The 12,988-nt window shown below is 44.4% G+C and overlaps 1 protein-coding gene across 1 annotated transcript in view; it reads right to left on the bottom strand.

Annotated features, from left to right (window-relative positions):
• PAK5 (p21 (RAC1) activated kinase 5) overlaps positions 1 to 12,988 on the bottom strand; it is a 301,284-nt gene that overhangs the window by 23,312 nt on the left and 264,984 nt on the right. Inside the window, exons 5-6 of the mRNA XM_058563203.1 lie at positions 2,631 to 3,122; positions 285 to 418 (exon numbers count right to left, since the gene is read on the bottom strand). Of these exons, the coding sequence (XP_058419186.1) occupies positions 285 to 418; positions 2,631 to 3,122 (626 nt within the window). The remainder of the gene's footprint in view (positions 1 to 284; positions 419 to 2,630; positions 3,123 to 12,988) is intronic.

Below are 12,988 nucleotides of genomic sequence, written 5' to 3' on the forward strand. Positions count from 1 at the left end.
TTCTATTATTTGTCACTGAAACTTCATTCTCAGAAGCTTGCTGATTTAAAATCAATGGGTATTAATGAACTTCTAGAGGGCAGGGAAAATGTTATTGAATGAACGAACTATATATAAATGATATTATAATAGGCACTTAGGAATAGAGAGGAAAGGGGTACTCATGTTCCCTGACTTCAAAGTGCTTATAATTTACCAAAGAGTTCATAAAGATACTCATTGAGGCCTCACCCCGGAAGAAAATAACAAGTACCTTTATTTGTCTGGACAGTAAAGATACTTACCTGGTGTGAGTAACAATGTCCGTCAAGGCACCACCTTCTAGAAACTCCATGACCACCCAGAGCTCATCGCTGACCAGGTAGCTGTTGTACATGTCAACCACGTTGTCATGGTGGTAATCTCGCATTATCACAACCTGGGCAAACGGAAAGATACTTTTTTACTTGTGATGGTGAAATTTGGCTTTTTTTCCTCTTGTGGCTACACCTGTGCTGTGAGTACAATTGACTGAGAAGTACTGATTGCGGGGGGATTTATTCTGGAATCTACTTTAGACAAGAAGACAGCATTGAGGTTAGTTATTAGGAATAAAAGGAATCAAGTTAATAAATTCGGGAGAAAACGGCAAGTCAACCAGACATTGGAGAAGGAGGGAAGGTGGGTGGAGGAGAATAAGGAGCGAAAACAGGCAGAACCACGGCAAGGTTTGCATTCACAAGAGGGAGCTGAGTTGATTGTTCTGGGGGATATGATCAGATATCCCTAACGGTCTCCTTTAGAATGCACTGTCCATAGTCTACTGTTGGTTACCTGGCAAAAGGGTCACCAACTCATGGTAAGTGAGTCAATAGTGAGTGAGTCTCATAGCGAATAAAGTAAACAGTTAGTAAAGGTGGGGCTACACAATACCAACTTAACTTCTTGGGAGAAGGTCTGGGTTGGTCTGAGAGAGGTTTGGGCTGAATACAAAGGATAGGACTTGAAGGTAAAAACAAATATGACTCAGGCATAAAAAGGCTAACATGAGCCTCTTTTCTGGAGAGAGCTTCCAGGAATTGCTGTCCTGTAACTGCTTCTGGTGACATTTTTGGAATTAGTGTTAAATAATAAATTATAGAATTGCTTATCGAAATTGTATTTGCCCTGTCTGTTCTGGAACTGTGATTTGGAAATAAGTTGCAGAAATCGGGAATCGTGGCCTGGGAAGAAGCTGAAACCCACTCACCTTGTGCTCTCTGTAAGGTTCAGAGCATGGGAAAGAAATGAACACCTGTGGGAGCTGGAGATGTATGGAGCCACTGGTGGCTTCACATGAGCCACCACAGAAGAGGGTCCAATGTCACAGCTGATCGTATTTTTACAGTGTCTGTTTATTGCTCTGAGAGTTAGGATACGTGGGTGATAACATCCTTTGCTAGAAACTGACATATTTTCTAACACTGGAATCCTGACTTGCTATCTTTAAGACTTAGATTTCTCATCCACAAACGCTCATCTCTCTCCCCAAGACCCTCAAGACACACTAAAGGGATATTACTCCACGATGTTTTGTGTCCCTGGACACAGGTACTCATGTTTTTCCACCTATGTGCATTTTAGAGCTCTCAAGTGATAAGCAAATTTAAAAGGCAAAATGAGAAAGTGGAAAAATATGTGCAACAAATATATAGAAAAGAGTTAATTCCTTAATATATCAAGAGCTCTTACAAATCAATAATACAAATGCTACCACCCTAATTGAAAACTGTGCAAAGGCCACACGATTTGATGAAAAAATAAAAATGGCCTCTAAACATTTAAAAGCAAATTCAGCTTCACTAGTAATAACAGTGTTAATTAAAGCAGTAAGATTTATTTATGTTTATCAGATTAACAGAGATAACATGATAGTATCCAATGCTAGGGATGGTGAAACATGATTATTGGTGAGGGTCCAAATTGGTACAAACTCTCTGGAAATCGATACTATATGTTATTTCTCTAAGTAGAAAAAATATAGAAAGGAAATACTGAAATATTAATGCAGGCTATTGCTTGGTTGTGGGATTATGGGGCATTTTCTATATTTTCCATATTTCCTACAGGAATAATTAACTATTTCTATAGGTAGGAAAAAACTTTTAAAGTTCCTATAGAGTGACAGTCTATTGGTAAACAGACCTCTGTTTACTGTGATTTAAAAAAAATTGGCTACAAAGGGTGTACATGGCATCAGAACAGTATAAAATGCATATACACGCACACAGTGCAGCATGAGGCTTTGGGATTTGCTGGAATTCAAATCCCAGCTTTGCCGTCAACCTGCTGTATGACTCTGGGCTAGGTACTTAACCTATCTGAGTCCAGGTTTCCTTGTTGCTATGGTGATAACATCTTTCTGTCTCACAGAGTTGCTGTGAGAATCAAACCAGATCAATGCTTAGCACAGAAGCTGATACACGAGCACTTCATAAAGGCAGCAGCCAAACGTGCAGAGAACAAGACCAGAAGGAAGGATTACCGGGGACGCTGTTTTCGTGTTTATATTTTCAGTGCTTTCTAATGTCCTAAAACGTACATGTACTATTTTTGAAATGCGAAATAAATACCACACAGGAGAGGAAGGATGATCCGAACACACCATTTACCTCATTAAAAAGCAGTTCTCGTCTCTGTTGCTTTCGGAGGTCCATTTTCTTCACCGCAACTTGCTTCCCTGTGTGTTTCTCGGTTGCGATGCACACGATGCCGGTCGACCCTTCCCCAATTTTGATAAAGTTGTCCAAGTATTCCCTGGGGTCTCCGGGGCTGACCACGAGCTGCAGGGCAGCCCGAAACTGTTCGTGGGATACCCTGGAGGGCTGCTGGTCTGAGGAGGAGCCCCAGCTGGGTGGGGGGTAGGTGCTGGATGAGATGCTGAGAGAGCTCAGGTAAGAAGCTGTGGAGATGTACTGCGAACTGGTCTGCAGGGAGGGGTGGTGGTACAGGGTGGCTTTGTGGTACCCAGATGGGTACTGGTGGCTGCTGGAGGAATAGCCAGCTTTGCTTTGACTTTGAGGTAGTTTGGCGGGGACCCTTGGGTAGGTGTCGGACCCTGACAGTGGAGGGCTGAGGACCATCTGTGCTCGATCGTAATCCACCTGGGAAGACAGACATGGATAGAGAAGAGTCACATGCTACATCTGAATGCCACAGCCAGTCAGTTACTGAGCCAACCCACAGCTGGTCCGAATGAAGGGCACCACTGCACAACCTGGTCCTAGGGGAGGCTTACTGTGCGAGGCGCTGGGTTGCCTCTGCTTCCACCCTTTATCTACCATCCAACCTCCCCACCCAGCCTCTTCCTTCCCCTCTCCCTGTTAAAAATCCCCAGAAGCAGACTCGGAGACCTGAATTTGAATGCAAGTAGTGGGAGGTGATCTCAGGCGTTAAGAAATGAGACAGGGACAGGGAAAAATGCCAACAAATGATGAGTTACAGAGTATGATGGTTAATATTAGGTGTTCACTTGCCTAGCCTATGGCACCCAGTTGCTTGGTCAAAAACTAGTCTAGATATTGCCGTGAAGGTATTTTTTAGATGGAATTAACGTTTACATAGGCAGACTTTGCATAAAGCAGATTATCCTCCGTAATGTGGGTGGGCTACATTCAATTGTTCAAGGCTTTAAGAGAAAAAAGATTGAGGCCACCCAAAGAGGAGGGATATTTGCCTCGCAGACTGCCCTTGGACTCAAGACTGTGTCAACTCCTGCTGGAACTTCCAGCCTGCTAACCAGCCCTGCATATTTCGGACTTGCCAGCCCCCACCATCGCATGAGTCAATTCCTTACAATCTCTCTCCCCCTGTACACATATACATGCCACCTTGGTTCTGTTTCTTTGGTGAACCTTGACTAACATACACAGCAAGTTACCACTGAAGCAACTGGAACTTAATCCTGCTGGGTAACTCTGAACCCTGAGACTATGTAGAACATGTGCCTCTGAGTTGTCCGATCTGAGGGGTAGAGTTGGGGTATTTATGCACCAGCTCCCTTCAAACACTGTTCAACGTCTGCTCCTATGGATATCAATTCCCTGGCACTTCTGGCCTGCTGTGTCCTGGGCTGAGTGGGCTTCAGGGGCTCAAGAAAGCTCTTAGACCAGAATTTCTCAACCTTGGTACTACTGATGTTTTGGGCCAGAAAATTCTGTGCTATGGGGGACTGTCCTCCTGTGTGTTGCAGGATGTTTAGCAGCATCCCAGGACTCTACCCACTAGATGCAGTAGCAGCCCCTTCTCCGAGCCATGACCAACAAAAGTGTTTTGAGATGTTGCCAAACGTCCCCAGGATATGAACAATATTCCCCTTGACTGAGAAGGACTGCTTTAGACAAAGGAAAGCTGTGTTGGCAGATAGAAACAGTTAGGTGGTGAAGGAATATGGCCAGGCCACCAAATTATCTACCACACCTAGGGAAGGGCCTCCTCCCATTCATGAGCACCACAGCGGGGTTTCTAGTTAACGTGTGCCTTATCCAAGGTGTACCTCCTGTGTAAGCCCTATTTTCTTTTTCAGGAATGAAAGACCCCATTCCTCATTAAAGGATGTTAGTCTTCAGCTAAGTAATTCAGAGAGAAATTTCAGGGGTAGGAGGCCTTTCCCACGCTCCTCAACTTGCATACTAGAGGGTGGTATGTACCATCCACACACATACTTAGCAGGTATGTACAAAAGGAAAAACATGGCTCCCCATGCTAAGCAGCTTTTCAGGTTGGACAATAAGGTAAACACATGCAATGTTCTCACCAAGTAAGTACACATATAATTGCGAGTAACCAAAATTTTCAGGTGTGTGTGTGTGAAAGGGAAATTTGGTCAGCCCTCAAAGGGATTCCAGCGAAAAACATTCTACTCTGATTATGAAGAGTGGATTGAGGGAACTTAGTGGAAGAGAACAAGGAGGGGAAGAGTAAGGGTGGGGGAAGTCAGGGAGGGGCTTCTATGATGCTAGGTTCCAGCAATCACTCCCTGCAAGGGATCAGGAAGGAGCTCTGGCCACGGCTGGAAAGACCGAGGTCAGGGATGGTCAACATACTACATCATACCACATTCGCCTCCTTGCACTGGGCAGGAAGCGCCAATCCATCAATGCTCTGTTGTGTGTAAGATCATGACGACAACACAGTGTCGAGTACATATAAGGTGCTCAAAAAGATTTTTTGATTGGACCTTAGGCTCCTTCTTAACACAGCGCCCTAGAAGTTTCTCCCACTCTACCAGCATGTACATGGAATGACATTTACATGCCTCACCCCCATCCGCCCCAAGGATCTAGATCTGTTCTAATATGATTGCTATTGGCCACATGTGGCTATCGAGTTAAAATCAATAAAAATTAAAATTAAAATAAAAAATTCAGCTTCTCAGTCATATTAGTCACATTTTAAGTATTTAATAGTCACCACATCAGACAGCACAAATATAGAACATTTCGACCATCACAGAATGTTATATCTGGCGGCACTGTTCTAGATGAATCCATTGCTCCCATATGGTACATTCATTCCTTAATTCATTTATTCCACAAATTAATATTTGAGCAACTATTATGTGCTAGACACCATTTCAGGTGCTGTGGGAAGGTCCAGCAATAATCATAATGGATGGTATGTCTGCCTTCCCAGAGTTTACATTCTAGAGGAGACAGATGGTAAATAAGAAAACCAATAAATATACAGTATGTGGTGCAGTAGTAATAAGTGATATGAAGAAAAATAAAGCAGAGCAAGGGGGCTGAAAGTAACGAGGTGCCATCTTGGATGGGACGGCCAAGGAAGGCCTCTCTCAGGGGTGTCATTCGAGTAGAAACCTGGCTGAAGAGAGGGAGCAAGCCCTGTGACTGTGTGGGGAGGGGTAGTCCAGGCAGAGAGCACAGTGCACGCAGGATTCTGAGGCACACACAGGCCTGAGGAACAGCATGGAGGCTCTCCTGGAGCAGAGGGGGAGGCAGTTTGGAAAGATGGACAGAGAAGCAGCCAGGAGGCAGATCATGCAGACCATGGCAAGAACGCCAGTCGTTGCTCTGAGTAAGGTGGGAGCCACTGGAGGTTGCTAAGCAGAGAGGAGTGACATGATCTGACTCTCTAGCTGCCGGAAAAGAGACTTTGGTGACAAGAGTGGAAAGAGGGATGTTAGTTGGCTTACTGCAGTTAATGTGGGCAGAGATGAGGGTGGGTGCTGGAGAAGAGGTGAGAAATGGTGGAATCTAGGGTAGGGTCTGAAGTTGAGCTGACAGGATTTGCTGATGGATACAATTAGAATTTGGAAGAGAAGAATCAGAGATGTTTCTTAGGTTTTTGGTCTGAGTGATAGGCCATTTAGTGATATGAAGAGCACAGGGGCAGAAGCAGGCTTGTGGGGTGTGGTAATCAGCCTCCAAGATGGCTCCAATGACCCCTGCCTCCTGACATTTACATCCTTGTGTAGGTTCCTCCTACATGTATCAGGTTGATCTGTGTGAGCAAAAGAATATGTGGAAGTGATAGTAAGTGCCTTCTGAGGCCAAAAGGGACATTGTGGCTTCTTTGCCTTCTTTCTTGGATCACTTGCTCTGGCTCTCTCCAGCTGCCATGTTATGAGGACACTCAAGAATCCTACAGAGAGGTCCAAGTGGCAAGGCCTCCAGTCTAAGGCCAGCTAGAAACTGAGGCCTTTCACCAACAGCCACGTGAGCCATTTTGGAAATGATCCTCCGGCCCTGAGTCAAGCCTTCAGATGACTGTAGCCCTGGCTGACATCTTGACTGCAACCTCATGGGAAATTCAAGGCCAGAAGCATCCAGTTAAGCTAGTCACAGAGACTTAACTCACAGAAACTGTGTGAGATAATAGATGTTTATTGTTGTTTTAAGCCCTTAAGTTTTAGGATAATTTGTTACACAGCAATAGATAACTAATACCTGGGGGGAAACCAAGAGTTCTGTTATGGCCACGTTAAGTTTGAGAGAGTTATTAAGTATCCATGTGGAGATGTGGTTTAGGAAACGTAGACATGCCTCCAGTCCAGGGAAGAGCTCAGGCTACAGACACAAATCTGAGAGTCATCCATCAGTATATAGCTGGTACTAAAAGCCATGATGCTGAACGTGTATGAGAAGGTCCAAGGACTCCAACATTTAGAGACCGGAAAGAGCAGGAGGATCTTGGAAAAAGGAACAGAGAAGGAATGACCAGTGACATAGGAAAGAAACTAAGGGCCTAGGGTGTCCTGGAGCCAAGGGAGGAAAGATTTCAAGAAGGAAGCAGTAACGAGCCATGTCAAATGCCACGGAGAAGTGAAGTAGGACGGAGCATGTTGCTCATTGCATCTGGCAACATGGTGGTCATCTGGAAGAAGGCAGGTGTCTGAAGCTCTGGCCCCTTAACATAGCATGAACAGATGCTTATTCCACAAGCTCAGGAGCAAGATCTGCACAGTGGGCTCCTTAAAATTGCTACCATGGCACCATTCTGCACTGTTCACTGTCTCCCAGACAGCAGTGCTGCCCTGCGGCACAGCCAGCAATGCGGCCCTTCCCAGCCTTGAGAACACCACACCCTAATCAGGTGTGTTCACCACTCAGACAGCCTCACACCAACCAGTAGGGACCAGGGTACTGCTAAGACAGGGCCCTGGTTGTAGAACAGAGAATACAAGCTTTCGAGGGGCATACTTAGGGTTGAATTCTGATTCTGATGGCTTTAGTCAAATCACTTAGCCTCTCTGAACCTCAGTTTCCTCATCTGTAAAACGGGGATCATAATACCTCCTTCAAGGCACTTTTATGAAGCTTAACTGTAGCAAGCTAGAGCAACCTAGCATTTAAGAAAACAGACTCTGGGCTCAAAAGCTCTTTCTGCCACAAGAAAGTTGTGTGTCACTGGGCAAGTTACTTAAATTCTCTGTGCTTCAGTTTTCTCATCTGTAAAATGACAGTAATGATAATAATACCTACTTCATTAGGTCATTGTGGATTTTAAAGGATTGAGTACATATTAAAGGATTCGAACAGTGACTGGCCAATACATTCTAGGTAGTTGTATTATTATATAAGTTGCTTAGCACAGTAGTGGGAATGTAAAAGAAAAGAAATAGTACCTACAATATTAATAAAACTAGGTAGCATTTATTGAAGATGTACAATGTATCAGTGGCATATGTTTTCCTATACATTAATCTTCAAAACAATCAGACAAGGTGCCTTTAATTGTAATGTATTGAACGTTGTATTATAATTAAAATGCCATATTTGAAATGAAGCTGATTTTTTCCAAGCCCCTAGATGTGTGCCATACACAAGGAAAACTGGTGAGTACATGTGACGGGGGGGCGGGGAGGGGGGACAAATGTCTGTGTGAATTAAATAACTGGATTCTTCCTTTACATTAGGCTTGAGATTCGCCAAGCCCAGGATAGTCACAAGGCCGGCGCATGAGGGGAAGCGAGGTCTATGACTTTTATTTTTGAAAGTGTGTCTTGGGAGCCATCACATGCCATCGTCTCCCAGCGTCTTCATTGGAGGATTTGCTCCTGTACTTGAAGCGAAACTGAGTTCATTCCCCACAAGCACCTATAACTGATCTCTGAAGATATATTAGAAATAAAAAAGCTGTATCCTGTACTAATCGCAAACACCACTCCACACTGCATTAGGCCATTTTTCTTCTTTATCGACTGTCAGCAGCATTATCAGAGTCTACTCTCAACAGCAGGCTGCGGCATAAAGAAGAGGATACTTGCCAGCACAAATGGGACACTTTCCAGTCAGAGAGAATGCAGAGGTGTACACCGGGAGCCAAACGTCTTTGAAATTAGGTCTCTGAGACACAATGGTGCTATTGTCTTTCATGGCTTCTCATAAGAGGAGCAGACTCTTAAAAAAAGCAATGGATGAAGAGCAACCACTATCACAAACGACAATGTTTGGAACCAAAGTCGAGGTGTACTCGTCAAAGGAGCATTGACTGTTTGCCTCCAGTGAGGAAACACATCGTCTTCCCTCCTGGCTTCCATCTGTTCAAGGAGAAGATGGCAGACAAATAGCTGACTTTGTGAAGGAAAAATGCAAGAGCGACCCTGTTCGGGGTCACCATGTGGTTGACCCATGGCCCTCAGTTGGATCTTGATGACCCAACTGTGGGTTCCATGACGGTGAGTATCGCCGGACCCCACATTTGTGCAGACCTCATTCTTTTTCACTCTGAAAGTCAAGCCAGGGCGGGGGGTGGGGGGGTAATTTATCCTATTTTATTGTTGATAGAATTGAGGCTTAGGGAGGTGAAACTGCCCCAAGCAATCCAAGGCAAACCACCCCAAGAGGATTACACAACCCCAAATTCTTCTGCTCAGGCCAGTCCTTCACTCCCAGTGGGAGGGTATCTAGATGATTCCTTGCCTGCCTTCGCATTTCTACCATTAGTTGTCACCTCCCTAGTCTGTATAATCAAGGCTGGACACTCTCCCTTTGAGAAAATGCAGGGGTGTTTTACTGGCATTTAAAGTAGGATCCCTTCCACTAGCCAACTGCTCTGTTAGAAGTCTATCCTTGAGGAGTAACACATACTCATGGGAATAATGATACTTGACATTTGCTGGTGCTTTCCATCAGCCAAGGACTATTCTAAGCCCTTTATGTACATGGTTGCATTTAAACCTGAAGTCACACAATGAGATAGACCCATAATTGTTCCATTTTACAGATAAGGACACCGAGGCACAGTGGGTTTAAGTAGGTCATGCAAAAGTCTCAAACTACCAAGAAGTAGAGCTGGGATTCAAATCTAGACAAGTGTCATTTTAGGACTTGGGCCCTTGATACATTCTCAGAGATCTCCTTCAATAGCAGGTGGACACGGTCAGGACAGAGGTGGGCACAGGGTGGAGTGACACCTACGGGGCTCAAGTCTGGCTAGGGTGTTTCACTGGGGGCCCAGATGTCTGAGCAGCCTGGAGCAGAATGCGAGACCTAGGCCAGAAAATGATGGATGATAATGCCTGGGGGGTGGAAGAAAAAAAATTTTTTTTTAACAGTCTTGGCTTAGAGAAATCAGCTCAAATACACAAAAAAGGAATAACCATCACAGCAAAATGAGTTGACCGTCTATGTACATAATTCATCACTTTCGTTTCTGCTTTGGCCAGAGCAAAACTTGTGTTCGGCTCCAACAATGCCCAAACTTTCTTCTGTATGTTCTTTGAAGAAAGCAAGCCGAAATTTTCTTCTGTAATGAGGCCTGCTGGCCCTCTCACATGGCTCAAACTGTTATAATTATTTAATTGTCCTATTCTAAATTATCTTTCCTATGATATCTTATATTTGGAAGTGGGTGAATCATAAATGATGAATTTGTCCATATATACAGTTTTGCACATATCACACACGTTCATGTATGCAAGAAAGACTTACAAAGGAGTAAAGCTTGAACTGTGCAACCTTTCCAACAACATGATTTACAAATACACTCTAGAAAAAAAAAGGAGTACATTTGGAATCCATTCGAGCAGGCCTTTAGGATCTTGAAAGGGATGTAGGGTTTAATCACAGTGAAACCACACTGCAGTGGAATTGCACCAGCACCACCCACGCCCCAAACCATCTCCAAAAGATCTATGCATATAGTTTACCTTCAAAGACCAGATTGCAAGGGCACAGGGACCGGGAGCAGGGGTGGAAAGCCATCATGCAGGAGGGAAAACAATAGAGATGCCAGAAAGGCTTTTCCCTACTCCTCTGAAGAGCACAGTCCTGTGATTTTGTGCAAAAGTAACTTCATAGAAATGAGAACATGGTCTGCATCCTTTTAAGGGGGATTTCCATATGGCAAGATGCAATAAGAGAAGACTACATGGTTTTGCAAATTATCACCCAGGCTGCCAAACTCCTTAGCTGCTGTTACAAGGCCACTGATTGTCACTGAAAGTCAGATACATTCTGAGCAGGAATTCTCTCTACAGGAATCTTTAAAAATAACGGAAAGAACATACAAGCAGTCTTGGTTTCCTTCCTCTTTGAAATGGTTAAGAACATACATTTTTTTAGTTTCCCGATGCCTTTTAGTATACCATATAAATTAATTCTAAAAGAAATGTACTTTTTCATGTCTCTACTCAAATCCAACAAAACACCAGAAGGGAAACAAAAAGGCTCTATTTTATGGGAATAAATAATCCCCATTAACAATTCAGCCAGACTCCCCTTCCATAGTGAGCCCAACGTCTCCAAGGATAGGGTCAGACAGAGGCTTGTGATGTATCAAAATTATAAATAATTATAGCAATGAGTTCATTTAATCAATCAATTTCACCAGTGGTGCACTGGGGTGGATAGGGCATAAAACTCCACACAGCTATCAATTGCTCCGATTACAGCTGGCTGTCAGCCAGAATTCCCCTGATCCATGTTAGTTAAATGCACATTAATCTGAATTTGGCAGTGTAATCAAGGGCCTAACTGAACTGTGAAATTGAATTCTGCAGTAGAACATCATTTGACCATTTTATGCCAAGGCTGGAAAAAAAGGCTTGGCGGGCAGAGGGCAGGAGAAAGCAAAGCAAGAAAAAAAATCCTGCTGCAGCATCTATTTGTCACCGTGGCCTTCTGCACTGGGGACAGGGAGGCTGAGGCTGGATCATGCTGGACTGGGCGTGTGTGTGCGTGCGTGGTGTAAGTCTATGCCCACAGAATGGGGACTGCGGAATGTTCCATAAAGGACGGAGAACCTCTTTCCACTTCCTGTAGTTACTGGGGAAGGAAGGCAGCTGGTTCCAGCGCTTGAGCGTGATGCTCCAATGCACCTTTTCGGAGGACAATAAAGCCAAGAGTCTGCTCATCCCAAAATGAAACAGCCAGGGCTGCCGGCTCTACATAAATCACATGCGGGACAACAGTGAATCGTAGACCTCCATTATCTGAGCAAGGAAAGGACATCTTAAATTGTCCTCACTTGACTCAAAGGGAAATGTAACAGGACCAGCCTTGGCTTTGGGAAAGGCCAAGGACTGCTGGTAAGAACTCCAGAGAGAATCAGTAACTGGCTTTCTCTGCAGGGACATTTTAGAGACTGATAATTAGGGGAAGGAGATTCATTAAATCCTGTGACTTGAATGTGTGTTTCCTCTCATGTATCCCCCCATTATCTCTGCAATTCCAATTCTCCCTACTGTGGGCAGGAATGTTGCTGATGAGGGCTATTCCCTACTTAGCTGGAGACAGACAGCCTGGCCTGTGGCCCATAAGCCCCCGTGTCTCCACCCTTGAGATTCCAGCCTCTGCTACTCCCACCAAGGTGGCTGCTGTCCTGAGAGCTCCAGCCTGTTTCTCACACTGTAGGGTGTTAAGGACTTGTTCCATCTCCAGTTACATCCTAATACAACAGGAGCTGCTGTCCCTGCTCGAGGCAAAACCCTGACATGTGCCCAGCCACAGTCAGTTTCCTCTGAATTACTGATTTTCATTTACAAAATGGAGTGGCCCTATTTCATAGTCTATTATATTCGGCCTGACCAGATGACAGAGGGACACAGTGCACAATTTGAGCTGATGTTCAATTTCGGTAAATGAGGCAAGTACGCATTATCACTGCCAATGAATAGTGGTCATGGGCAGGCTCCCCTGGGACCAAAAGAATCAAAGTGTCTCTTTGAGGTTCTGATGCAGGCGCCTTGGCAAGTAGGTGAAGTTCTGGAGAGTCAGACATTTGCTGGATTTCCAAACTGCAGATAGTAGAAAGCCATTCACCATATATAGTGTCTTTGCAAGGAAATCTCCCCCATCCTGACTTTGGATTCCATAGGCATGTAGGAATTTACACCTTATGACATGAAGTTGGAAGAGTCTTGCACTTCCTTGCCTTACAAAACATGGCAAATGCACACTGAGAGAGTTCAGACAAGTGGCTCACGACCTCTACAAATAGGCAAACCCTAATTATTTGAAGAAACGAATAAATCTGCAATCAGTACCTCTGAATCAGTACGTCCAAT

Source organism: Diceros bicornis, chromosome 19 (genome assembly GCF_020826845.1).
Source record: "Diceros bicornis minor isolate mBicDic1 chromosome 19, mDicBic1.mat.cur, whole genome shotgun sequence".
Taxonomy (NCBI): domain Eukaryota; kingdom Metazoa; phylum Chordata; class Mammalia; order Perissodactyla; family Rhinocerotidae; genus Diceros; species Diceros bicornis.